Raw genomic sequence first — 25914 nt, forward strand, 5'->3', positions numbered from 1 at the left:
CCGTAGAGTCACAGAGCCCCTGTTCCTAGAGCGGCAGCGCGCGCTGACAGGGAACGCGCGTGCGCAGGGAGACCGGCGTTCCGCGGGCGTCTTTCTGTCAGTAGCAGTGGAGACCGGGATCGGACCTGAATCGGGTCGGTGCCCGTTGCCGCCGCCATCATGTTCCGCTGCCGCGTGGCTACCAGGCTAGTGCGGGCGCTGGGCCCAAGGTCACGGGGCCGTGCGGGGACAGGTGAGCGGGGGTTTCGCCGGCGTGGCCTGAAAGGGGAAGGCAGGGCAGGCGGGGGTGGGGTGGGGTGCGAATCTCCAGAAGGTCTTTCCAGAAGTCCCTCAGTCTCCCCTTCGGGGAAATGGGTTCAGTGCTTCCTTTGCTGCAGTGCGATTGCCAAAGATGACGTGTCTTTGTTTTTAGGGTACATTAAACACACGCGCACCCCCCCCCCGCTAATTCTGAACGTAGGTAACATGTTCACAACTTCTAGTTACGAAATTGCTTCATTCGTTCCAGATGCCCACATAAGGAAATCAGTTCCACCTGCTTTGATTCTCGGGGTGGGGGTGGGCCAAGGAGAGCTATTTAGGATGGAGTTGCCAGCTAACCAAAAACAAAGAAAACCCCCGAGGTACCGCATAATGCACAAAGGCAATGCGAAGCTGACGCTTTATTCCAAGGAAGTTTATGGGTCGTTATGACGCTATACTTCTGCAAAGGTTGATGTGCATGCCAAGTCTCCCCCAAAGCTCTTAAAGGAAAAAAAAAAACGAGGACCAACGTAATATTCCCAAGCAGGTCTACCTGGAAGTTATCCCTGCTGATTTCAGTGGGGCTTATTAATTAAGTAATAAACATGTGTAAAGTACAGATATGTAGCTACCCATTTCACTCCCAGAGGGACACTCCATTGTCTCTTGAGATAGATGGATGCCAACAACAATTCCAGATCTTTCCAAGTGAATGGAACTCACTTTTCTATCCTAAAAGGTAGAGTTATTGGTCTTGCAACCAATTATTACTGTTGTTTCATCCTTTGCTTACGTCCTAAAAAGCCTTTGTTGGCACCCATATGTTAATAGCCTACATTTTTGGAGAACATTTATTTATTTATTTATTTTCAAATTGGTTAGGATTGAAGTTAGGATGGTATTAAGAGGCCAGAGAAGAGAATTTGGTAAACCTAAATGGGCAAATATCAAAGTACAGTGCCTGGAGTCAACAAACCCTCCTGGTGTTGGTTAATCAAATGAAAAATTTCAAGAAGAGCCCAGCTCTTCATACATACATGTTCATACATCTAACTAATTAGTTCATACATCTAACTAATTGGCTGTTGAATTCCTAAAATGATCTCATTTCTGAAATCAAGAACGTAAGCCTATATTTCTCCCTGGTCAATTATAAAAGTGTTTGCTTGGAAATAAAGTCTCAAATCATTTTGGTGCAACTTCCCTGTTGATCTTTTTTGAGGAATGGAATGTGTGTTAGTTGTAGCTTCTTCTGTTTTCAAGTAAAATGCGGTTATAGTAATGAAGAAAGAAGTGAGTGGGGATGCTGGAATATTTAAAGCTTAGCTCTCTGCATCTCTGACAAGTCTGATTCTGTACACATTAATGGTGCTTAAAGTCAATGATTTCAGTGAGCTTAGGAATACCTTAGCTCTGCATAGACTTGGGCTGCAAGACTCATGTGACTAAATTGTAGTAGGCATGATGGGGAAAACAGACTCCCATTTACTTAACCTTTACCATGTCATTGAAGGTGTCAAATCACAGCTGAAGCAGACTTGTATTGGATCAGGAATTCCACATAGGCAAGTTAGCAAGCTGATGAAGGAGGGACAGAGTGCTTTCTGCCACTCCTTCACATGTTTGCTGCACTTTTAAGCCTCCTTTAAACAAACAAACCAGTCTGTTTTTCACTCACAAGAGCAATGTCCCTTATGAGTACAAAGCAGGTAAGTAAAAATTATTGCAGGTTTCTAATGCTAGGGGACTTAGTAACAGGGAGAAGTTAATGGGTGCTTATGAACAGTTACTCTTGTTTTTGGAAATCAGTCCACTTGTCTGTGGACAGGAATGGAATGCCAAGTTGTCAATCAATGCTTTTAGTCAGTGTTAAACTTATTTCTTGGCTGTGGCCTCAAAGCTTGCTATGGTTCTAAGTTGTGGCCTTAGAGTTGCCAATGATGTAGATTACTATTGGTACCTTTGAGTGTATTCTGCTGAACCCAGTTGCCAACTGAATTTGACCATGAACCGTTGCACACTTGCCTGGGAGGAAGTATCACTGAGTGTGGCTAATATACATGTATAGGATTGCATATGATAGGTATAAGATTGAAACAAAAAGTTTTCAGCAAGCATCTAAAAGATTATAGTGATGGTGCCTGCCTAATAGCAATAGCAGGGAGTTTAGCCTGCCTAATAGCAATAGCAGGATGGTGCCTGTCTAATAGCAATAGCAGGAAGTACAGGTGCTTCCTAACAAGCCATGATTGCTAGCCAACCTGAAGGGATGGCTTGGAGATCATGGCCTCTTAGGGAGCTACAAACCATGATTCTTGGTTCAGACATAACAGGGAACCAAGGTTTTGTGGTTTGCTTATCCTGTTTGCCCCAGAGAAGACTAAAGTGGGAGTGATGGGACAGCATGTGTACCAGCCTATTTCATATTCACAATAAACCACGGTAAGCCAGAATACGGTATCTATTATGTGGCTCTTGTCTCTTAACTTACAAGGTGATTGCAAGGTGATTGTGAATATAGAGATGGGGGGAGGGGAGGAACCTTGTTGTGAGCCACCTTGAGCCCCTTATTTTAAATCCGAGGCCCACCTTTGTGCTTTGCATTAGAGGGTAAACAACTCAATTTTTATCTTTTGGGATGTCTCAGTGAAATAATTTTAGTACCAATGTAGCACTGGCTGTGAAACAAGTAGATTGCTCAACTGTCAATTTATAACTTAGCTGGTGTATTAAGGTACACTGTTGACTATTCTCCCTCCTAACAAATTGTGTTTCCAGGCAACTTCTTTCAGCGATGGAAAGTTCCCTTAGAAGTTCAGCTGAGCAGACAAATGACTAGTTCTGGTGTTCCGGGAGGCAAAGGCGAAAATACTGTCTTTGCCTTTCTTGTGGGCTTATCCGCCTTAGGAGCAGGGGCCTATGTAAGTAGAAAGGCCTGATGGTCAAGAAAAGAGCAAGATGTCTCCTTCTACACGGTGGTCATTTCTCTTCTAAGCTCTCCTTTGGTTTCTGCTCTTCCTGCTTCTCATCTCTGTTTCTGTGCTTCTCTTCTCCGTCAGCAAAATCTCACAGGAGCAAAGTTAAGCCTGGATCAAAAGTTAACCTTTTCTCTCATTGTTTCAGTTATCTCACGAGAAGGGCAAACACTATATATCCACAAACAAATGGCTACTTTGTCTGCTATACAGTGGTACCTTGGTTCTTGAACTTAATCCATTCTAGAAGTCCGTTCGACTTCTAAAACGTTTGCAAACCAAGGCTCGGCTTCTAATCTGGGGCTGATTGGCCCCAGAAACAATGCCAACAGCTGAAACAGATGTTCAGCTTCCAGAAAACATTCGCAAACTGGAACACTTGTGGGTTTGCAGCGTTTGGGAGCCAAGCCGTTTGGGAACCAAGGTACCACTTTATTGAGTTTGTACAGAAACTAGATTGAAATTCTATGTTTATTCTTACTGGTTGGAAGAGTTCTGATATTTTTTGTAAAGGAGAGGGTTTTTTTTAGCAATTATTGCATCATACACTGAGCTTGTCCCTAAACACAGGCTGATACACTTGTTTAGCCTGAGAGTTCTGTTTATTGCTGCTTTCCAGACACATTATAATGCTGTAAATGCCATAGCTTATGACATTAGCAGAAGATAAAGCCATTGTTTTAGTCTCCAAGGAAACTTGTAGATTTGGTGTTCTGGTATTCCTGGAGATTGGGTATATGCAAATTTGGTTTAAGGATTTTCCTCCCACGATACCCTTTTTTCAAAAGAAGATCAGTTATGAATTATTATTTAAAATCAGATTCTTAAATAGCAGGACTTAACCGAGGGCAAAAAAAGGAATATTGGCTTCATTCTTAAATTATGGTTTGGTCACCAGGATCAGACCTCAGACTTGTTGCACTCCTTGCACACTCTGATTCCCTTCCTAGTTTGAGTATACCAATGGGTGGCTGTTATGTTCAACTCGATCAAACTATGGTTTGCCTCCAAAACAGATTTGGAAATCCATTTCAAACTAAGATTCCAGGCCATCACTGGAAAACTTTGGAGAAAGAATGGGTACATGAGCCTGATGTGTGAACCTGATAGCAGAACAATTGGTTTGTCTGTTCTTTGAGAATTGAACCCCTGAGTCTTTAAGCAGTTGGAATCTGCAGGATGCTTTGATTGCGTTTGTGCAACATGTTCTTAGTTCTTGTCCCATTTGTCTTGCTTTGATGCTGTTCTATCTCAGCAAGCTTTCCATGGCCCACTGGAGACCCTTTTAAAATAGAAAAGCTGCTATTATTCAGTGTCTCTTCTTCTTGCCCCCAACCCCGGTGAAATCCTGCATCAGCCACTGGTGCCACTACTGACCAGCTATTTTGGAGTTGTGCTGATTTGGGAGTAGCTGCCAGGAACTGTGGGACTAGGGAGAATGGGTGTAAGAAATATTTACCAGGTCAGACAAGTAGTTGATCTGTCCAGGGCCATTACCAAGTCACACTCTATTACTAGCCTGGCTATTACCAGTCATCCATTGTCTCTTTGTTGAAACCCTTTTACTAGGAAAGCTTTTGTGTTGGACTTTGCCTATATAAAGCATAGCTTACAATTAAAGCATTAGGTTTTCTAAACAACAAAACAATATGTAAAGATATTGTTCTAAGTAATATTTATTATACTAGCTACTTTTAACCTGAGGTTCCCAGTGGTCTCTGATCCCAGTGGACTGGCCAAGTCTAACCCTTCTTAGCTTGAACACCTACGCAGCACCAGATGCTTCCCAAACCATTCAGAGGATCTGCACGTGGAACACACCAAAATCATTTTCTAAAGAGAAACTGCTGGGGACAGCCTAAAACACTCTTCAAAGGAGCTAATAACTGATGTTGTAAATGAAAAGAGGCCATTAAGCTGCCCATTGTTTTGGCAACTGAATGGTGACAATTTTCCAGGATTTGGGGCTAAGATATCTCCCATGACCTACTTCCCGATACTTTTTTTAAAGTGTAGATGCCAGCAATTGAACTTGAGACTTGTGTATGCAAAGCACACACTCTACTCTTTACATGTGCTTCCTCTTCTAAAAAAACAGTATAGGGTATGGGGTGGGCAGTTTGAAACCTGTTTTGGTGGAGACATGGGTAAATCTAGTGCATTGTGCAAATGTACAGTTACCTGCCACCTTAAGACATTATGCTGGGTTCCTTGAACAGAGAGATGTGAATAATCTCAGAAAGCAACTAAATGGAGATTCAGAGTGTGCCTCTCATTTATTTTGAATGATAGGAAAGGACCTTCGGAATAGTGTGAACCTCTTGTGCAATGTTGCCACTTCGTACATCGTCATCATCATGTCAAAATGTTTAGGACCCAATCCAAAGAAGCAGCAGAACCTTTGCAACTGCTGGTGGTAATGGGAAAGAATTGTGGCATCTGGGAGTAAGACAAACACCTGCTTTAGCATTCTCTTCTGCAGAATAATTTCATGAAATAGCAGATGTTATGTGCAGACCTCATCTTCTCACATGCCTCAGCTGCAGGAGGGGAAGGCAGTGGCTGTTCTTGAACAAGGCTGCTTCTTTTCATGGTCAAAGCTAAATCTACAATGAATTAGGGATGAAAAGAGTCTTTTTCTTTACTATAAATGAACACCTTCTGTCTTTTAGCATACTGGTTTTGACACAGGCCTTGCTCACCCCAATATCTGTATAATCCAGTGTCCTAATTTCATACTCAGAGCTCTCTGCTTCCTTTCCCTCTTCTCTTTCCTCCCTGTCTCCTTTTACAGTTTTGCAGTGCCTGCATCTCAGACCCCCTTCTAGATCGCTAACGTCTCCAGGTGCTCCTGGCAAGGGCAGCAGCAACCTAATGTACTTCTTAATTGTAGGAGGAGCAGTTACGGGGGCAGGCGCTTATGTAAGCTGCTTTCCATTGAGTTTGGTTGCCGGGGCTGGTGGGTGGTGCATGACATAACTGAAGCTTGCCATTTCATGCTGGCAGTCTTAAATATTCACAACCTAATCTTTCTATAAAATCGAGCTTTACTGCAGCCTTCTCCAACCTGGTGCTCTCTAGTTGTTGTTGCACTACAACTCCCATCAGTACTGACCTTCAGCCATGTTGGCTTGGCCTAGTGGGAGTCCAAATAAACATCTAGAGAGTGCCAGGTTGGGGAAGGCTGACTTTGGAGTTCATGCTTCTGGTTGTGATAAATCACATGCTTGTCTTTGCTCCTGCTGTCTTTGAAGGCTCAGCTTCTTTGTTGATTGATGTTGATTCTCTCTCTATCTCTCTCTGTCTCCCCATCATTATTCTTTTATCTTACATAATTTTGTACCTGTTTAAGAAGAACCTTGCACTCTTTTTCATTTTTGGCATTTGCTAACTTTCCTTTCTCCCCCACGTCTTCTCCCTCATATTTGTGTGATTTTTGCTTCTTGCTAATAGATGCTTTAATTCACTTTTTGCATGGAGTTGGGGTATCCTGTTACTTTTTCAGACCCCCTTTGGGGAAGTATACATGGTTTTATTTATTTACTTTTTGTTGAGAGGGGAAGAAATAGTCCACAGGCACACTTTGAACCAACTTATTTCTCAGCAATATAACTCCAGTCGGCAGCGACTTTCACTAGAGGCAACATTTGAGTACAACTAGCCTGCTGAGGCTTATCTAGCCTCTCAAGACCACAGCCACTGCTTCCCCCATCCCACAGCTGTCTTGCCCCTGCATTGATGGTGCCTTAAGAGAGCAACATTTGTATTTGGCCTCTGAGCCCAGTAGCTGCTGATCCATGGATCAGGTTTTCCAGTTGTCTGCACCTTTATATGTTTGCTGAATCTAAGCCTGGCCAGTCCTCTGTAGCAACCTTCACTTGGAGTTGCAGAAATTCTCTCCCATCTGCAAAAGGGGACTCTCAAATTACCCATTGCATTTTAAGCCCACAATCTTTGTATAAAATGTCTTCCCACTGCCCTCCCCTGGGGAGGCAGATGCTTCCCTTTTTTTGTTTTACTTCCTTGGAATGAAGCCACTTTTCCTGAGTGTGCCGGGTGGACAAAAGCCAATCAAATGCAAAGATAAATGCAAAGATAAACCAAAATGTATGTCAAAATTGTCACCTGTTTGGTTGTCTAGGCGTACAAGACATTAAGAGAAGATCAAAAGCGGTATAATGAGCGCATTGCAACAATGGATCAGCGCCCCGAGCAGGATGCAAAACCCCTGTCAGGTATGTATCTAGCTTTATCAGGATTGCCTCAACCTTTAGAAGAGGGATGTGTAACACCTCCAGATGTTTGTGTAACACCTCCAGATGTTGTTGAGCTCAAGCTCTCATCACTCCTGACAGCTGTCCATACTGGCTGGGGCTGATAGGAGTCAAAGCAGGTCCCTGCTATAAAATGTTGGTTTGCAAGCTGGGATCTGCAAAGAAGAGAGTTCAAATGAGGTTCGCTGTTTAAAAAGGTTTTACCATCATGTAAGGAAACGGAGCTGTCAACAGAGGGAAACAGGCCTTTAGCAGTAAGATTCTGAGCAAATACGATCCTATCCTGTTAGCTGTAGCAGAAATTGCCATCAAATTAGCATGTTGGCCTGATCTGCGTGTGATGTGAAGTTGCATTCTGCTTACCTGCACAGGGCAGCCTTCCAAATTGCATCTCCTCTCTTTCCAGAAGCAGATGCTGCCTCCCAGAGCACAGCAGGTGAGAGAGGGCTTCAAGACAGACAGACTTTGTATCCTTCCACCACCACCAAAGTATCTTTGAATAGTGTTATTTTTACAATGTGTGCTGGTTCAAAAATAAATGCTGCAGTGGAGGCTATGATGGAGCGGCTGTCCGCTCTTCTGTTTTGGATTATAGGGAAGGAAGAGACGTTTTTGGGGTCCCCTGGGAAAATTCTGTATTTTGCCCCTGTGCTTGGGCTTGTGATCCTGGTGTGGTTTTGATGCTACTGTGAATACAGGAAGCTGCTTTCTACAGAGTCAGAGCAGTGATCTGTCTAGCTTAATATTATCTCCTGCCCTCCAGGGTTTCCTGTCCCTACATGGTGATGTCAAGGAATTTAACCTGGATTTAAGCTTTAGGCTGACCCTGTTTGTCTCTTTGGAGTAACCACCATTGTTTTGGAGGGTTTGCTAAGTTGTAGTAAGGCTTACAACAGGAGCAGAGCACCTGTACCCCTCCAGGTGTTGCTACAATTCACATCACACCTGACAGTTGTTTGTGCCGATAGGTGGTTTTAGGTAAGCTACTGTCCTCTCAGCTTCAGCCCCTCATTTCCAAACTGTGGGTGGCATTATCAAGCTACTTCATAGGGGTGTTCTGAGGATTGCAACAATGAAAATATCAGATGCATGTTGAATACATGAAGTCACTATATTACACACTAATATTGTTTCTTTGGTATTAAAATTATTCTCAGGCAGAGAGATAAGACTTAGCTCTTTTCCCTTTCTGTTTCTTTTGGACGAGAGACCTTTTTCTGTTCGGGTGTACCTTTGTGGTTGCCTTCACTGTCCACTTGGTTATCTGTTGCTTGCAGCCCAAGAAACAGAAGCAGCCGCTCGCTCAGAAGTTCCATCCCATGCTCCTTTCCTACTAATTGGTGGAGGCACTGCTGCTTTTGCTGCAGCCAGATCCATCCGGGCTCGAGATCCTGGGGCCAAGGTAAGTGACAGAAGCACAGAGTTTGGCTGTGACATCAAATTTTCTTGTACTTGTTGAGGTTCTCAAGGTAAATATTTCCACTGCCTCATGTCCAAGGTATTGATTGTGTCTGAAGACCCTGAACTTCCATACATGCGGCCCCCACTTTCCAAAGAACTGTGGTTTTCAGATGACCCAGATGTCCCAGAAACGCTGCGGTTCAAGCAATGGAATGGTAAACAGAGGAGGTGGGTTTCTTGTTCCTCCCTCACTACATATTCCCCCAAAATGTGCCAAAATGATAATCAATGTGAGCGTTTGAGACTTGGAATCCAAAGCAATGCCCTGGAAAGTATTTGCTGTTACCCAAATAGGTGCCTCATGTTCCTGCTTGGCAATGAGATGAGTGGTGCAGAATAGGTCCCTAGAAGTCTGGTCAGAGCTCTTTACTTTGCTGGTTGAAATCTTTGTTCCCTGCTCTCTGTATGGATTTGCTAGCTGTTTCTGAGGTACCTCCTCCCTCAAGTGCTGCAGCTCTTTCCCAACTGAATAAATTTGGAGCAAAAAAGTTGGGTTGTTATCTGCAGGTTGGGGCGTTGGCTCCTAGACGTGCTTGTTGCCGGGATCCTTGCAAACAGTGATGGACCTCTTGGCTCTTGGTCCAGCATGGCTCATTGTATGTCCTTGAGCAAGAGTGTATACAGTGGTGCCTCGCAAGACGAAATTAATCCGTTCCGCGATTCTCTTCGTCTAGCGGTTTTTTCGTCTTGCGAAGCAAGCCCATTGACGGCTTAGCGGATTAGCGCTATTAGCGGTCTAGCGGCTTTTAGCGATCAGCTGAGAGGCGGCTTATCAGCGGAACAGCTGATAAGCGGCTTAGCGGCTTAGGAAAGGGGGGGGGGAGCGAAAAACCCCGCGGGAACTTGCAAGATTTTTTCGTCTTGCGAAGCAACCCCATAGAGAAATTCGTTTAGCGAAGCGCCTCCAAAACGGAAAACCCTTTCGTCTAGCGGGTTTTCCGTCTTGCGAGGCGGTCGTCTTGCGGGGCACCACTGTACTCAGGATTGCTCAACACAGATCAGTTACGGCTTAAGTATTGAGAGATTGTGAATTGCTTGCTTTGTACCTTTAAAACATGCTGGGGGACCATGAAGATTCTGTGTTTTAAAAAAAGTATGAGGTCAACCCATCCCTGGCATGAAGGATCCTGGTATCTTTCCCAAGAATTGCTTTTGAGTTTTAAGTTTAATGTACAGTTTAGTATTTTTGTCCAATTTTGTTGACCAAAAGCTAAGGGCTCTCGAGGCAGCTTATGATCCATTGAATGATATAATAATCCAACAGTAAAGCACAATAAAAATGGGCACCCTGTATAATAATAACCTGCAACAATAAAATAACAGCAGCAGCCAGTCTTAAGCAGCAAGTGTTGTTCCTAACTAAGATTTTACCTGCTTTTAAATATTCATCAAGGATTGACTTTCACTGGCCTCATGGGGCAGTGAATTCCACCCAGAGGGTATCACTACCCAGAAGTCCTAATCTTCAGCTGCCTAACTTGAGGAGAGTAGTGCAAGCACTTTGAAGCAGGGTCACCTCTGGAGATATTAAAACAGGAATAGGCAGTGTAGGGTCTTCCAGGCATTGTTGGACTACCAAAACCCACCAGCCCCAGGGCCAGTGGTCAGGGATGATGGGAGATGTCATCTAACAGCAACTGGAGGGGACCACATTGGCCACTACTGGGTTCGAGTATGTGGAGGTATACATGGGAGGAAGCAAGTCTGAAGATAATGGCTACTTAGAGTGGAGCATCACTTTCTTCCATCTTATTTATCACCCCACTGCAGTATATACTTCCAGCCACCTTCATTCTATGTATCTGCACGTGACCTGCCTCACTTAGAGAATGGTGGAGTGGCCGTCCTCACTGGAAGGAAGGTTGGTGTAGCATTGATTACATCTGTTTCATCAGTACCATATCTGAAGGGATTTATATCCTCTCCTTTGTTTCTTGAAACCAAAGCAGAATCAATAATAAACCCAATCAGTGTCAAAACTGAAAGAGATGCCGCTGTATATAAAACAGCATGACACCCAATTTTAGCAGGGGGCTGGCAGAAGGGTCGTAGCTCATTGGCGGAGTGCATGTGTTGGCTGTGGAAGGTCACAGGTTCAGTCTCCAAGTCAGGCTGGGAAAGACCTCTGTTGGAAATGGTAGAGAGCTTTTTCTGCCAGTCAGTGCACAGACAACGTGTATTTAGATAGTTCAGTAGCCTGACTTGTACTAAGGTTGTTTCCTATGTTCCTAGGGAGGAGAAATGTTAAAAGGCTCACAAAAATTAAAAAGGGCTTGCCTGGTGCCAGAAGATAAGAGTTGGCACCAGGCAATGGATAGTTTGTTCCATAGCAGTGGTTGCCTCCATTTCTCTTCTTGTCACCCAAGCCACGGGAGCCCATAGGAGGTCCTCTCAAGATGATGTAGGCAGGAGGAGGAACCTCAGGTCTCAGGGGCAATGTTGGCCCTCCAAGCCTCTCTGCTTAGCCCCACACATTAGGCGATGACTCATACCAGCCCTTCTCTTTATTCTCCTTGTGTGTGTTTTCCTGGCTGGAATTCATCCTTGAACTGCAGTGATGCACCCTGTTTGCCTGAATGTAGAGATAGAGGGAATGGGAATCTTTGGCTTTTACATGGCTGAATGAAGCCATCTGTACAGAAGTAAGAGTTAGAACCATTTCTCTGCCCACTTTGCCTCTGGCCCCACACACCACTGGCAAGCAAAGGTTACTTGTTAGGGCAGCTCTTTCCAGCCTTAGATCCCTAGACATTGTTGGACTGCAACTCCCATCATCCCTAGCTGGCAGGACTGGTGGTCATGGATAATGGGAGTTGTAGTCCCAACAACATCTGGGGACCCAAGGTTGAGAAAGGCTGCATTAGGGAATGCTGCTCAGGTTCTGTGTGCTCACTCATTTCTGTGCGAAACATGAGCTTGTGTTTGACTTGCAGGTGGTCCACATGGACATCAGAGGCAACATAGTGAAACTTGACAACGGTTCAGAGATCTCCTACGACAAGTGCTTAATTGCCACAGGTTAGGATGTGGAGGCTGCCTCTTTTTCTCTTTCAGTCTACAGTGGGTGGACATGGGGTGTATTAGCCAAGATGCCAGAGGGCTCTGATATTCTGCCTAGATGTGATTTTGGTATTTCGTTTGTGTCCTCAGGTGGTTCTCCAAGGAATCTTCCTGTGATTGAGAGGGCAGGCAAAGAGGTGCAGCAGAGGCTCACCCTTTTCCGGAAGGTAATCTGAAGAGGGGAGCTATATTTTGACCAACAATTCATCCATCAGTTGCCATGATGAATTTATGCTTATTAATTGACTTGTTTTTAAGAAATTGTATTGAACTGAAAGCTTATTGATTCCCCCCTAAAAAGCATATTAAAAAAAGAAAATGCAAAGCAGACAAGCATAGTGTTTCTTGAACATCTCAAGATATGAAAGATATCAGAAAATCCCAGAGCAATTTCTCATTTTTTCCTTGTCTTCTTCCCCACCTCCCTGCCACCCCAAATTTATAACATTAGATGCAAGTGTCTTTCATGTGTTGTTTTTCCTGAGTGTGTGAGTGTGTAGAGAGAGAGAGAGGGAGAGAGAGAGTTTAATTTCTATCCTGCTTTCCTCACAAAGGAGCCCAGGGTGACAGACAACAAAGTAGTTGGAACAGTGCAGTTGATTTAAAATAAAAGTATTAAAAACATTGGAAACAATAACAAACTTTTAAACATGTTAAGAACATTTTTAAAATGTTAAAATGTGCAGCAAATGAAAAATATTTTTCTAGACTGTCATCCGCAAAGAACAGGTTCTGTGCCCCATTTAATTTGGATTGAAATCTTGTCCATAACCAAGAGTTTTCATAGTTACCAAATCAACTAGTAAGGTAAAGGTACCCCTGACCATTAGGTCCAGTTGTGGACGTCTCTTGGGTTGCACGCTCATCTCGCTCTATAGGCGAGGGAGCCGGCGTTTGTCCGTAGACAGCTACCAGGTCATGTGGCCAGCATGACTAAGCTGCTTCTGGTGAACCAGAGCAGCACACGGAAATGCTGTTTACCTTCCCGCCGGAGTGGTACCTATTTATCTACTTGCACTTTGATGTGCTTTCAAACTGCTAGGTGGGTAGGAGCTGGGACCGAGCAATGGGAGCTTACCCCGTCGCGGGGATTTGAACCGCCAACCTACTGATTGGCAAGCCCTAGGCTCAGTGGTTTAACCCACAGTGCCACCCGCGTCCCTAATCAACTAGTAACAAACAACAAAAGCTTGGCTTTCCTTCAAACTGCTAGCTTAGTTTGCATTGACTTTCATTGTTTGATAATGTCTTCTCTTATTTTGCTTTATTGTGTTGATATTGTATCTGTTTTGCTATGTTGCTTTTAGAAGGCTTCTTTAGAAGGAAAAAATGGAGTGTGGATATTCAACTGAAAAAAATGGGGGGATTTGTCATTTTTGCACTACTCAGTCACAATTTGGGTGAACTGCAGATTCTCACCTGTTGGTTATGGAAAGCCCACATCCCTGTCTTGTGTTACCTGTAGACCTCAAGCAATACCAAAAGAGAATGGGCTCCTAGGTCCTCTGCTCGCCTTGTAGCTCACTGGTCTCAGTGAGAAACTATAAACTAAGAACTTTTCTGATTAATGTACTGAACAGGGACACCATTACTAACACTGACTAAAGAGAACCACTGAAATGCTCCCCTGTCTCCTTGCAGGTTGAAGATTTCCGTTCACTGGAGAAAATTTCCAGAGAAGTCAAGTCAGTCACCATTATTGGCGGTGGTTTCCTGGGTAGTGAGTTAGCCTGTGCTTTGGGGAGAAGAGGTAAGCGTGACCTCTGATTAGTGAGAGTCTGCAAAGAGCAGGAGTTGAGAGTGTGATACCAGGGTATAAATAGCCACTGGATCATCAAGCTTATTTGGCTACACCACTCTTACTCCTTGTTCAAACCTGCTGCTGTGGTGATGAACAAGGCAAGAATTTTAAAGCGCTCTGCCACAATGCAAGGACTTAGAAATGAGAATAGTGGAATAAACGCAGTGAGTTGCCTTGCTCGGAATTAATCAGTCAGGTCTGGATTGTTTTCACTGCAATTAGGTCAGCTTGGCAGCATGTAAAATCTCACATGTTCCTCCCATGTTCAAATTTTTGCCTTTTGATTTACTTCTTGGAGTTGTTGTTGAGAGACACACTCTCTTGAGAACTAGTAAGGTTAATTGTAGACTAGATGTGCTAAGTCTGTTGTCCTTTTAAAAAAATGACTGGCTTCTTAGCCCTCCATCCTCACCGCTGATGACTGGAGGTCCAGCTTATATCTTCCCAGGTTCTGAAACTGCACCAGAGGTTGCCCAGCCACTCCCCTCCCCCCCCCCCCGATTCTCTTCTGCAGTGATGAGGACTAGAATGTTGTTAATGCATTAAAAGTGGCTGTTCTCAGGATACTGAAGTTCTACTCTCTTTCATGGGTGATTCTGGGAGCTTGGAGCACAACAGCCCTGCCTAAGTGGTGATGTGTACCAATTTCCCAGGAAGCCAAGCAGACAGACACCAGCCTTGAGGAGTTTCTCACTTTTGAGTGTGCAGAAGTCTGCTGGGTGTAAAATAAAGCAGGAGTACATGCATTTACTAGCTTTTGCTGTGACTAATCTTGTTCCCAGCCTCAGTCTTGTGTGTGCACACGCATGCACAAGTGTTTAAATATTCATATGGCACCTCTTGGTCTTTTGCTCCCAAGGTATCTTACAATAAATCTGTCACTCATTCGTGCATGCACGCAGCATCAAGAAACAACAGTATCAAAGCATCAGCACTGAAAATAAAAGCAGGAGATAAAGCAATGGAAGCAAACACCTGCAGTCTTCCTGCAAATTGAGAAAATTGTAAAATGATATTATCCCCCAAACAATCAGTGAATTCTATTGACTTGATGTCAAAAGCTAACACTGATGGTGCTGTTGGGGGAATTTTGGATTCCATACCCAATAGCCTGTAGGTTCAGCCTGGACAGCCAATAGAACCCAGACACCAATTGTCAGTCAAACAGGATTTTTATTTAGGTGTTGCAAGGCCAGCGCAACACAACCTGAACCAGCAAGTAGTTGAAGGGTGACACCCCAAATTTGAAAAAAGCACAAGCTTTTTTGTTATGTCCATATATGGCAGTACTTCGGCCAATTAGCTTCTACTGGCTTAATTGCAAGCCATAACAACTTTCTTACCTTTTCCTCCTCGGTAAAGGTAAAGCTAAAGGGACCCCTGACCATTAGGTCCAGTCGTGGCCGACTCTGGGGTTGCGGCGCTCATCTCGCTTTATTGGCCGAGGGAGCCGGTGTACAACTTCCGGATCATGTGGCCAGCATGACTAAGCCGCTTCTGGCGAACCAGAGCAGCTCATGGAAACTCCGTTTACCTTCCCGCCAGAGCGGTACCTATTTATCTACTTGCACTTTTGACGTGCTTTTGAACTGCTAGGTTGGCATGAGCAGGGACCGAGCAACGGGAGCTCACCCCATCATGGGGATTCAAACTGCTAACCTTCTGATCGGCAAGTCCTAGGCTCTGTGGTTTAACCCACAGCACCACCCGCATCCCTTTCCTCCGCCTAGTTACAGCTATAGTCCTGTGTGCATGCAATTTCATCTTTCTCTTGTGGTTCCCTTGCAAACATAGCCTTCACTTGCTCAACCCTTCTCACACACATTCCAACTTTTAATTTTATGGGCATGTCTGTGAAGGGTATTTCCTGCACTGGGTGCTAGCTCAGAAAAGACTCTTTTTCCAGGTCTCTTCCTGCTTACTCTGTGAAAGTGGGGACACCTGAAGGGCCTCTTAAATCACGGACAGGTTTAAATGGGAGAAATACAATCTTTCATGTACTCTGCTCCTAGGCCTTAGGGCTTAAACCAGCACTTTGAATTATGCCCTAAAACAAATTGTAGCTCCCACTCTCCAATTCCCTTTGCAGCACAGTCAAGGGGCCTAGAAGTGATCCAGATGTTCCCAGAGAATGGCAACATGGGCAAAGTTCTTCCTGAGTACTTGAGCCACTGGACTACCAACAAAGTCAGGCGAGGTAAGGCCCATCCTTTTCTGCCTTTGTGTTGGAGCTGTTGAGAGGCTATCCTTAAGCACCCAGACACATGTCAACCTGGGCTGTAGACTGGCATGGTCTGATTTTGAGGCTGCAACAGCCTCTCAGCAGGAAGACTTGCATGAGAATTGTCTCCAAGCCATCTTTCTGTTCCACAGTCCTTGTGCAATGAGGCAGCTCTGCAGTTTGATCCCAGGAGGCAGAGCTGAGGCTTGCCACCTCAACATTCTTATCTCATGCCTGCAGTATGGCCATGGCACATTTTCCTAGCTGCTTAAAGCATATCTGCCCTGCCACTTACATCCAAAGCAGCCACCTAGCATCTGCATTCTGACTCCCTGTGCAATTGCTACTCTGTGTTTTCGCTCTTTGGACAGCCAGGTGTAGGCTCCTTTCTGCAGCTCGGGAGTGGGGAACTGCTGTTGTGCAGGCTGAATCCGGCTTGCAGCAGATTCTCACCCAGCTGCAGTTTCACCTCATCTCTCCCAGCAACTTGCAGGAATGAGGAGCGAGTGCTGTGTTCCTCTCCTGGTGAGCCAGTTCTGTTTGTGTGTTGGGCCATGAGAAAGAAAAAGATTTTTTTTGAGGGGGAAGGGGGGGACTGGCAGAAACAGAATTAAAGCGAGTGTCTGCTGGTATGTAACTCCCCCCACCCCACCCTGGAGAAAATGTGGCCCTTGACTTAAAACGCTTCCCCACTTCTGTGCACCCTGCATTGCAACCCCTCCTTTGATCTCCCTGCTGTCAGCTATAACCAATAGGCAAGATCCCTTTTTGTAAACTGCATCCCAGCCTGCCATGCCTCTGTAATTGCCCTGCCACGTCTCTTTCTGCCTTAGCTATTAATGTTCCCCCTTAAGCAAAAGCTGGGATAGCTCAGTTGGCAGAGCGTGAGACTCATAATCTCAGGTTCGTGCGCTCGAGCTCCACGTTGGGCAAAAGATTCCTGCATTGCAGGAGGTTGAAGTTGATGACCCTCGTGGTCTCTTCCAACTCTACAATTATATTACTCTAATCCCCCACCTTCTCTCTCTCTCTGCTGCATTGTAATGGTTGGTGACACTCCTGTTCCATCCCTGCATGCTTAGGTTATGAAGCTCCCAAAGTTTGCACAGATTTATTAAAATGCCACAGTCCCTGCCTGCAGGCTGATGAGCCTAATAGATATGAAAGCCCAAATGGAGTGGGGAAGAACAGGAAGTTAAGGCATGTAGAGGCGCTTGCTCATAAAGTTAGTGTCCATGCGCACACTTCCGGTATTGAAAGAAAAGGTGGCAGGCAAGAGTGCAGTGCTAGCAATTGCAATGAGCATGGGGGAAGCAAATTGATCACTGGCTTTAAATTGAAGGTGTTGCGTCACCAGCACTGTTCCTTTTGCTGCCCTGGGGTGAGCTGGATGCTGTCCAGGTCTTGACCAACCCTGCTGCTGTGTCTTTTCTCTGCCTGGCTCTGCTCTGTCTGGCAGCAAGGCAGTGTGCAACCTTCAGGCATTGCTAGGGTTGCCATATTTCAAAAAGTAAAAATCAGGACACCCCTGATTTTTTAAAGAAGATCCCAAAAGTTGTTGACCTGCCTGAGTTCCAGGACGAAGCACCACGTTTTGGAAATTCCCCCCATACGTCAATTCCACCTTTGAAATCCCATTAATGTCCAGAAAAATGCAGACATCTGGGAGCCCTAGTAATGCTGTCTTTCTCCACTGTATCTCTCTGCCTCCTGCCATCAGGCAGTAGTTGTTTTCTGTGCTTTACTTGCAGAGGGAGTGAATGTGATGCCCAATGCCATTGTCAAGTCTGTATCTGTTGTTGGAAACCGGCTGCAAATAAGACTGAAGGATGGAAGGAAAGTGAGTACTGGGCAAGTGACAGGATGGATCACCTGCCTTTGCCATGTTCTGCCTCCACTGTCAGAGCCAGTGCAGTGGTTCCTCGGGTTAAGTACTTAATTCATTCCGGAGGTCCATTCTTAACCTGAAACTGCTCTTAACCTGAAGCACCACTTTAGCCAATGGGGCCTCCTGCTGCCGCCGCGCCGCGATTTCTCTTCTCATCCTGAAGCAAAGTTCTTAACTCGAGGTACTATTTATGGGTTAGCGGAGTCTGTAACCTGAAGCGTATGTAACCCGAGGTACCACTGTATAACACTTGTGAATAATGTTACTGGAAACCACAGGAGGGGAGAGTGCTATTGTGATCAGGTCCTGCTTCTTCTTATGTTTATGTGTGTCTGTCTGCGCACAAAAGGAGTTAATTGTGGTCATAATATAACCCAACACTTGGTTCCTGCTCCCTACTGAAACCAACTTAAGTCGGTGTAACTGAAGTAAATGCATAGTCTTTCCCCTCTCCACCCCAGTTAAGCTGACTCCTGTTTCACTCCTTTTCTTCTGCTTTCTCCTCTCTGTCAAATTTTGGACTGTAAGCACTTTGGGGCTAAGACTTCTAAGTGTTGGCAGCCACATAGTACACAGGTAGTTTCAGAGGAATTAAAAAACGGTCTGCTTTTTCTGTTTTTTCAGGTGGAGACCGATCACATTGTGGCAGCTGTGGGCCTGGAGCCCAATGTTGAACTGGCCAAGTCAGCTGGCCTGGAGGTGGACTCAGACTTTGGGGGCTTTAGGGTCAATGCAGAGCTCCAGGCCCGCTCCAATATCTGGGTGGTAAGTGTGTTTGTGTATGTATGGAGAGAGCGTCTGAATGGGCCTGAGCTGCTGGAGAGTTTACTGAATATAAAGATTTAGTACAGGCAACTCCCCACTTAATGCAGTGGTTATGTTCTGGGGCCCTGTGTGCCTAAGTAAAATTGCATAAAATGGGAAGCACCCCTAAACACCCTTTAAACACCTCTGCCACTCTCTCTTCAATCCATACAAAAAAATACTGTATCCAAAAGTATCCATAACTGGAATTGAAGCTCTGGGGATAGCTGGAGGATGCGCGGGAAAGCAGTGCTGCTCCTGAGCTACCTCGCACGTTGGCTATTAGGCAAGGAGGCTGAGCAGCCAATACAAATCCCTGCTGTGCCTCTGGTCTTTTTGGGGCTTCCTCCACCCTCACTGAACTCTTCAGTGACTTTTGTCAGAGAGCCATGAGGACCCTCCAGCTCTCTCTCACCATTTCCAAGTTTGAATTGAACTGTTTGATTATTTCCCAGTACCACGCACAAATCAATCACTCTTAAGGGGGGTGGATAGACGCCTGTATAATAAGAGCATCAATTATTATTTAAAGTGCTTACATACATGCAGCTTTCCAGGGCAAAGCTCTCCCAATGTGGTTTACAAAAGAGAACTAGCTTTACGTACACATCATGAACATTATGCTTACAAATGACTTGCAGAATGATCCACTTGCAATGCTTCCAGTTTAGCCCTCTCCACCCCCACACCCCAATTATTAACCCATCACCCTGTGATCTATTTCACTGTGTCTGTTCATCAGTGGTTCCCCTGCCCTGTCTCTGCTTCTCTCCTTGGATGGTCCAGTGCCTCAGAACTTTGTTCTAAGGGTGGGAAGGTTTTGGAAGTTGAACAGCAGTCTGTTTTGGATATGGTTTCAACCAGTGTTTCCTAACCTGGAGGCTTCCAGATGTTCTTGTACTACAACTCCTGTCATCCTTGCTGGCTGGGGCCGATGGGAGATGGAGTCCCAACTATCTGGAGGTTGGAGAAGTCTGTTTCTAGACTGTCTTAATTTTCCTCCAAAACTCTTCACACCTGTATGCCGGACAGTAATTCAGCAGATCATAGACCTGGGTCTAAGTACAATGGAGAGGTGGCTACAGCTGTTTCTCCCTTGAATGGTCTCAGCAATGGAAATTGGTTGCTGGAGGAAGTGGGGGAGACCAAGCTCTGTTTTTATCTAATCACAATGGAGGAGTGCCCAAATGCTGTTTTCTCTCCCTCTGGATGATGACAGTTGGAAGAAACATCCAAGCATGTTGCTTTTGAGGAGTAGGGGTTAAAGGAGAATGACATGCTTGTTGGCATGGAATCTAGTAATGTGCATGGGATACTGAGAAACTGTTCCCATTTAAAGCGAAGAAAGTTAAGCTTCTGGTCATCGTGACACAAATTTCCTACTCCCCAAAAGAAAATAGTTAAGGGTTCCTGACTGTGACTAGCAGCATATTCAGTGCTGAATATGGGACAGCTTCATTCTGCTCTAGTTTTAATCACTTTCCAAAAGCCCATTTCCTCTTTTTCCATCTCCACCAACGCTGCAAGCATTCTTAAAAAGAGTTTCAGGCCACCTTTCCCAGCTGGAGACCAACAATGCCCAGATTGAAGCCACGGTGGTGCTTTGAAGGACCTGATAAATCTCTCATTAATTTGACCTTTCTCTGCCCAGTCCTCACCCTTTGCACCTTTCCCAGGCAGGGGATGCTGCTTGCTTCTATGACATCAAGCTAGGCAGGCGGCGTGTGGAGCACCATGATCACGCTGTGGTGAGCGGAAGGCTGGCAGGAGAGAACATGACGGGAGCAGCAAAGCCATATTGGCACCAGTCCATGTTCTGGTAATGTGGATTCTCTTGTTCTGTCTGATTTTGCTCAGGTTGAGCTGATCTTCCTGGACCTTTTCAATGTGCTGCATTTGCATCAACTTGGTGTAGCAAAGTTGTAGAATCTGCCTTTCATATTAACTTCACTCTGTTGGTTCATTTGGCCCAGTATTGTCTGCTCTTGATAGAAAGTGGCTCTCTGGGGTCTCTGGCAGAGGTATCTTCACCCTGTGTTGGTGCCTGAGATCCTTGGTAGGATCAAGGTATCTCCCCTGCCAGGCAGTAGAATAAGGTGGGGATAAGATGGTTAGGCTATAGATTGAGGTTGATTTTTGAATGCTCCCTTACTATACAAAACAAACAAACAAAAACAAAAAACCTGCACCCAACAACCCACAAGTAGAAAGCAAGGAGAGTTCTAACATTTCTTCCTGATATGCTTTCCCTTAATTCTTGGATACATCATCATCATCATCATCATCATCATCATCATCATTATTATTATTCCTCCCCTCTTGCAATATGAAATGGAATATTCCTTTCCTCATCTCAGAATTCCAGACATCTCCCCCAAGGCTCCTACCTCTGCTACATGCAGGAGTAGCCAACATGGTGTGTCTCTGTTGTTGTTGGGCTACAGTTTCCACCATCCTTAACTATTGGCCCTGCTGGCTGCAGCTGATGGTGTTGGAATCCAACGGCATCTGGAGAGCACCACGTTAGAAGGCGCTGCTATAACAAAAAGCTGTACATATTCTGCCAAACTAGGATTTGGTGCGGTGGTCAGTGTCCTTGATGCTTCAGCTTTTATTTAAAATAAAGAGGAAAGTTCTAATTCTTAGGGCATTAAAATGGTTGAGCAGAGTGCTCCAGGTTCAATCCAGCATTAACCGTTAAAGGATCTCAGGTAGCAGTTGATAGGGAAAATCTGTTACAGTAGATTCTGGACAGCCGCTACCAGTTACAGTGGACAGTTCTAGGCTTGGTGGACAGCAGTTGACCTGGATGAGGCAGCTTTGGATATCTGATGGGTTTTCAGTGGATGGTACTTTTATCCCTGCCCCTTACTTCCCATGAGTTTTCTGTCTGTCTGTCTGTCTGTCTGTCTGTCTGTCTGTGTGTCATCTACCTACCATAGAACTGGGAATCAAGGCAGCTCACAAAAATGAAAACAAACACGGATAAAACACATATGGCTAAAACATGTTCACATGAGTAGAACAAATGCATCTAAAAACAACCAATGGCATGCCACTCTATATAATACCTGTGACAGCATTTTGTTTTTCTTGTAATCTAAGAGTTATGTTCCAAAACATTGATTGCTTTCTGCCCACATTATGAAAACATGGATGCAGTTGGGTTTTTTTTTAAAGACATGCCAACCTTCCTGGGCTATAATAAAGAGATTCAAGATATTGCAGAGCCTCTCTGTGTTCAGTCACTTTCTTTGTGCTTTGAGAATGCCAGTCACAACCTGCCTTGGATTTCTGAGCTAGCCCTTACTGTCTTTGTTTGGTTCTTTAGGAGTGATCTGGGCCCAGATGTTGGCTATGAAGCTATTGGTCTTGTGGACGGCAGCTTGCCCACTGTGGGAGTGTTTGCTAAAGCAACAGCAAAGGACACCCCAAGATCAGCCACAGAGGAATCAGGTGAGACTTCGCTCCTTAACTATGCTATGCTTGGGGGCTTAGCTTCAGTTTTTCCACTGGTTGATTCATAAAAGAGTCATCTTGGGTTGGAGGAAGTGTTTGTTTCTTCTCATAGGGGTAGCTTTTGATTTCTCCCTTGGAGTGAAACGCAGCCTACTAAAGATTATCCCAGAGGTGGGCAATCTGTGGCCTTCCTTTTATTGGACTAAAGTTCCCATCATCCCTTGCCATTAGCCATGCTGACATGGGCTGATGGGAGTTGTAGTCCATCATTTCATATAGAGGGCTACAGGTTGGGGGACCCTGGCATGCAAGGCAGGCAGGAGAGGAGAGCACAACAGGCTGTGCACAAGGCTAAGACCAAGTTTATTCTAGGAACTGGAATCCGCTCCGAGAGTGAAACGGAATTAGAAGCACCAGAGCTCAAGGTCTCGGCCGCTTCGCCTTCCAGCCTGCAGGCCCCACAGCAGGGAGAGGACTACGGGAAAGGCGTCATTTTCTACCTCAGGGATAAAGTGGTGGTGGGAATTGTGCTGTGGAACATTTTTAACCGGATGCCAATTGCTCGAAAGGTAAGCAGCATGAGTCTGGGGGTGGGTTTATTCATGGGGTGTGCTGTCGACATCCACGTGGCTGCCGTTACTTAGCCCACTGGTCTTCAACTGGTGGGTCGGAACCCACTAGTGGGCTTCAGGAGTGTTGCCATTGTGCAGACATACGGGGAAAGATTAAGAAATGCATGTTTGGGTTAAAAGTAGGCCCTGGGGCTGAAAAGGTAGAAGATACATAACTTAAAAGAATCATATCATGGGCAAAAAGAAGCACTTCCTGTAGAAGCCACTTGCAGCCTTTTGATAGTCCAGAAGAAGTAATAGTTCCGTTGATGCACCCTGTGGCACTCATTGCCTCGAGATGCTGTGTTTGGCAGTTAGCATCAGTGGTCTTCAGAAAGGATTTATTTTTTATTTTTTATTTTTTAAAAAGGGTCAACAGAACTAGAACTGACTTGTCTGCCAAACTCTGAAGCTGTAATCAGACTGTTGTGAATAGGAGATGGGCAACTCTCCGTGAATGAGATGTCAGTGATCCAGTAGGGTGATGCTAGTGAAGATACAAACAGTGCTTCTAGGGAATGTGTCATTCTCCATGTGTTCACCCATATATCTGGTGTGATACCCTTGTGCTTGGTCTCTGTGACTATTTAGAGTAACTGCAGCACACCAGTGCTTCTCCAGCTCACACTTTTTTCCGTGTGGCAAAAACAACAAGAAGAAGACCTTGCAAATAGGATCTAGCTAGCATAAAGCAAACTTTACAGCCATAAATGTATTGTGAATTGCTTGGAGGTGATGCTCCTGATAGCCTAATGGAAGAGAAGTACAGGGCTGGTTTTCTTGCCTGCCTTGCACAACAGCTAAGGAATAGAGAAGGCAGGATATGAGTCCTCAAGATTACACGAGTAGCTGGATTTCATTTAGGGTCTTGTCATCTTGTCCCCCATATAAATCAGTACTATTTGCCCTGACTGGGAGCTGTTTTCTAAGACCTTGGACAAGGGTATTTCCTAGCCCCGCCCCCTCCCTCTATCAGGAGATGCCAGGAAACAAACCTGAGAAACAGCAGTCTACATCTGGCCTAGGCCGGGCCATTAGTTCTATCTTATCCCAGGTTTTGCAGATTAAGTATGTTGCATTGCATCTAATCTGTTTTCTGAAATAGTAACAGTGCTGAGATTGGCCCGGGGGCGGGGGGCTTTTCAAAAAGGGCACCCCATGGTGTTTGATAGCAGAGTGGAGTAAGTGGCAGTTCAGGAGCTTCAGCTGAACAGTGTAGGCTCATAGCAGGTAAAGGAACACAAGGCAGAAACTGCTTTATTTCTCTTGCAGATTATCAAGGATGGGGAAGAGCACGCTGACCTCAATGAAGTTGCCAAGCTCTTCAACATTCATGAGGAATGAGTGTCTCGCCCAAATCCTTGGTCTGGAGTGCATTTGGAAACTCGAGAGATGAAGGCCTAGGCACCAGGCTGAATGGGCTTGTCTGCTTGTGTGCCCCCTCCCTGTCCTGCCCACCAGAGTGTGTGTGAATATTTGTGAATGTTTGTAATGGCCCAAGACTTGGGCTCTCTTTGCACCATGAATTAAACCGGATTCTAAATAGCAATCGTGGCCTGTTTCCTGGTAACCTGTCTGCTGCTGATTGGACACTGGCAATGCTTTTCTTTCTTTCTAGAGAAATAGGTGTTGGTACTCACCATGAAGTTGTTACAATAAGTGCCACAATTTTTAAACAACAAAAAATGAGGTGCTGGTACTGCATACCCTTGAGTACCCCCTGGGGAAAAAGCACTGAGCAATGGTCATGTGAAGGTTAAGGTTGGGCAGTCACGGTGTAAAACAAGCCACTCCTTTCTGACATCAGCCTTTGAGGGGAAACAACTGTGCTGGGTAGGAGTGAAAATCAGGAGCTTCAGAGCCCAGCTGCAACAGTATGGGAAACTTCTGGTCCTGCATATGATGTTGGATTCCAACTCCCATCAGCCTCAGCCAGCATGGCCAATGGTAAGAGATGATCAGAGTTGGTAACATCTAAAGAGCTGCTGGTTCCTCATCCCTGGCTTCAACCATCCTCCTCCTGGCTTTCTGCCCATGTTTGCTTCCCCTCTGCCCCTCTGGCTGTAGGGGAGGCTTGAGAGAATGAACACTGGAGAGACTCAGGGAAATCCCTTTGCCTTCGTAACAGCAAGAGAGTAACACCTTCTCTTCTCAAAAGCTGAAGGGGAGCTTCTTGGGCAGAGACAAAAGGAGTTATTTTCAGGCTGAGGGTTTTCATGTTCCTTTTCTTGACACCCCACCCCCCAAATACAAGGAGCAGGTTTGGTTTTGCTGCTGCTGGCATGCAACAAAAGCTTCCCTTGCCAGATAAACTGCCAAGTAAATTGATGTTGAATCTATCTTCTAGCACTGTAAAACAGGATGAAGTAATCTGGAGAACTTTGGTGCCGAAGCAGGCAGGTGTAACCTGTTAACTTAATAAACACCATTTAAAGAGGATATATTATATTGGGGAAACAATACCTGGTGTTTATGACTGACTTCCTGCCACTTTGGATTTCAGCTGATTCCTGACTCAAATGTGCAGGTGATACTGTGCAGAAGGAAGTGTCTACTAGTGGGTTTGATGGATGGCAGGGCTGGGGAACCAGTTGCTGGACTTCATACCCATCAGGCCACAGATAGCAGTTAGTGGTCAGGGAACAACAGCCAGAGAGCTATGGATTTCTCTCTCGTGATTTATGGTAGAGCTAAGTGTGGAAGCTGCAGTTCTTCCTTTCCTATCCTTTCCTCTGTCTCTCTCAGAAACTGATTTAGAGCACAAGTGGCTAATATGTGCTCCCAAATGTGGTGAATCATCCTGGGCCACTGGTGCTGCTGATGGAAGTTGCAGTTCAGCAGTAGCTGGAGAGCATTAACCTAGCCACCCTTGATTTAGAGGCCTGGAGTTGAAGAATGACAGGGGCCCAGGCTTCAGAGTCCTTTTCATTCCAAAATACACTCCTGGTTTTCCTCCAAGCTTTCTTCATTTCAGCTGCCTAATTTTTTTGGAGGGGAGGATGCCATTGCTATTGTTAAAGCAATTGGGTATGAGAGAGCCTTTCTGTTCTACAGCAAGACACCCAGTGAATTACCATAGATCCTGATCTGCTTTACACCCTGATCCAGCTAGAATTG

At 45.2% G+C, this 25914-nt stretch overlaps 1 protein-coding gene across 6 annotated transcripts; it reads left to right on the forward strand.

The window, feature by feature from the left end:
- Positions 1 to 55: 55 nt before the first annotated feature.
- Positions 56 to 24346, forward strand: AIFM1 (apoptosis inducing factor mitochondria associated 1). 6 transcript variants are annotated; one of them, XM_081848054.1, is made up of 17 exons: positions 56 to 232; positions 3022 to 3164; positions 7360 to 7453; positions 7899 to 7928; positions 8770 to 8894; positions 8991 to 9121; positions 10724 to 10814; positions 11887 to 11971; positions 12104 to 12180; positions 13655 to 13763; positions 15904 to 16011; positions 17787 to 17875; positions 18548 to 18688; positions 20404 to 20546; positions 22059 to 22183; positions 22559 to 22755; positions 24070 to 24346. In XM_081848054.1, exons 1-17 carry the CDS (start codon positions 160 to 162, stop codon positions 24139 to 24141), a joined length of 1833 nt encoding a protein of 610 aa, XP_081704180.1. In that variant the 5' UTR covers positions 56 to 159; the 3' UTR covers positions 24142 to 24346. The 6 variants fall into 6 exon arrangements, with proteins under 6 accessions (XP_081704180.1, XP_081704181.1, XP_081704182.1 ...); XM_081848055.1 differs by lacking the exon at positions 3022 to 3164 and adding an exon at positions 6013 to 6140; XM_081848056.1 differs by lacking the exon at positions 7899 to 7928.
- Positions 24347 to 25914: the final 1568 nt, after the last annotated feature.

The sequence above is a fragment of the Podarcis erhardii genome (assembly GCF_964252035.2).
Source record: "Podarcis erhardii genome assembly, chromosome: Z".
NCBI lineage: Eukaryota > Metazoa > Chordata > Lepidosauria > Squamata > Lacertidae > Podarcis > Podarcis erhardii.

Coding starts and splice junctions, on each gene's coding strand:
- AIFM1 (XM_081848054.1), top strand. CDS start 160: ATGTTCCGCTGCCGCGTGGCTACCAGGCTAGTGCGGGCGCTGGGCCCA. Junction 7,454..7,898: donor GGATGCAAAACCCCTGTCAG/GTATGTATCTAG, acceptor CTCTCTTTCCAG/AAGCAGATGCTGCCTCCCAG. Junction 8,895..8,990: donor CTCGAGATCCTGGGGCCAAG/GTAAGTGACAGA, acceptor CTCATGTCCAAG/GTATTGATTGTGTCTGAAGA.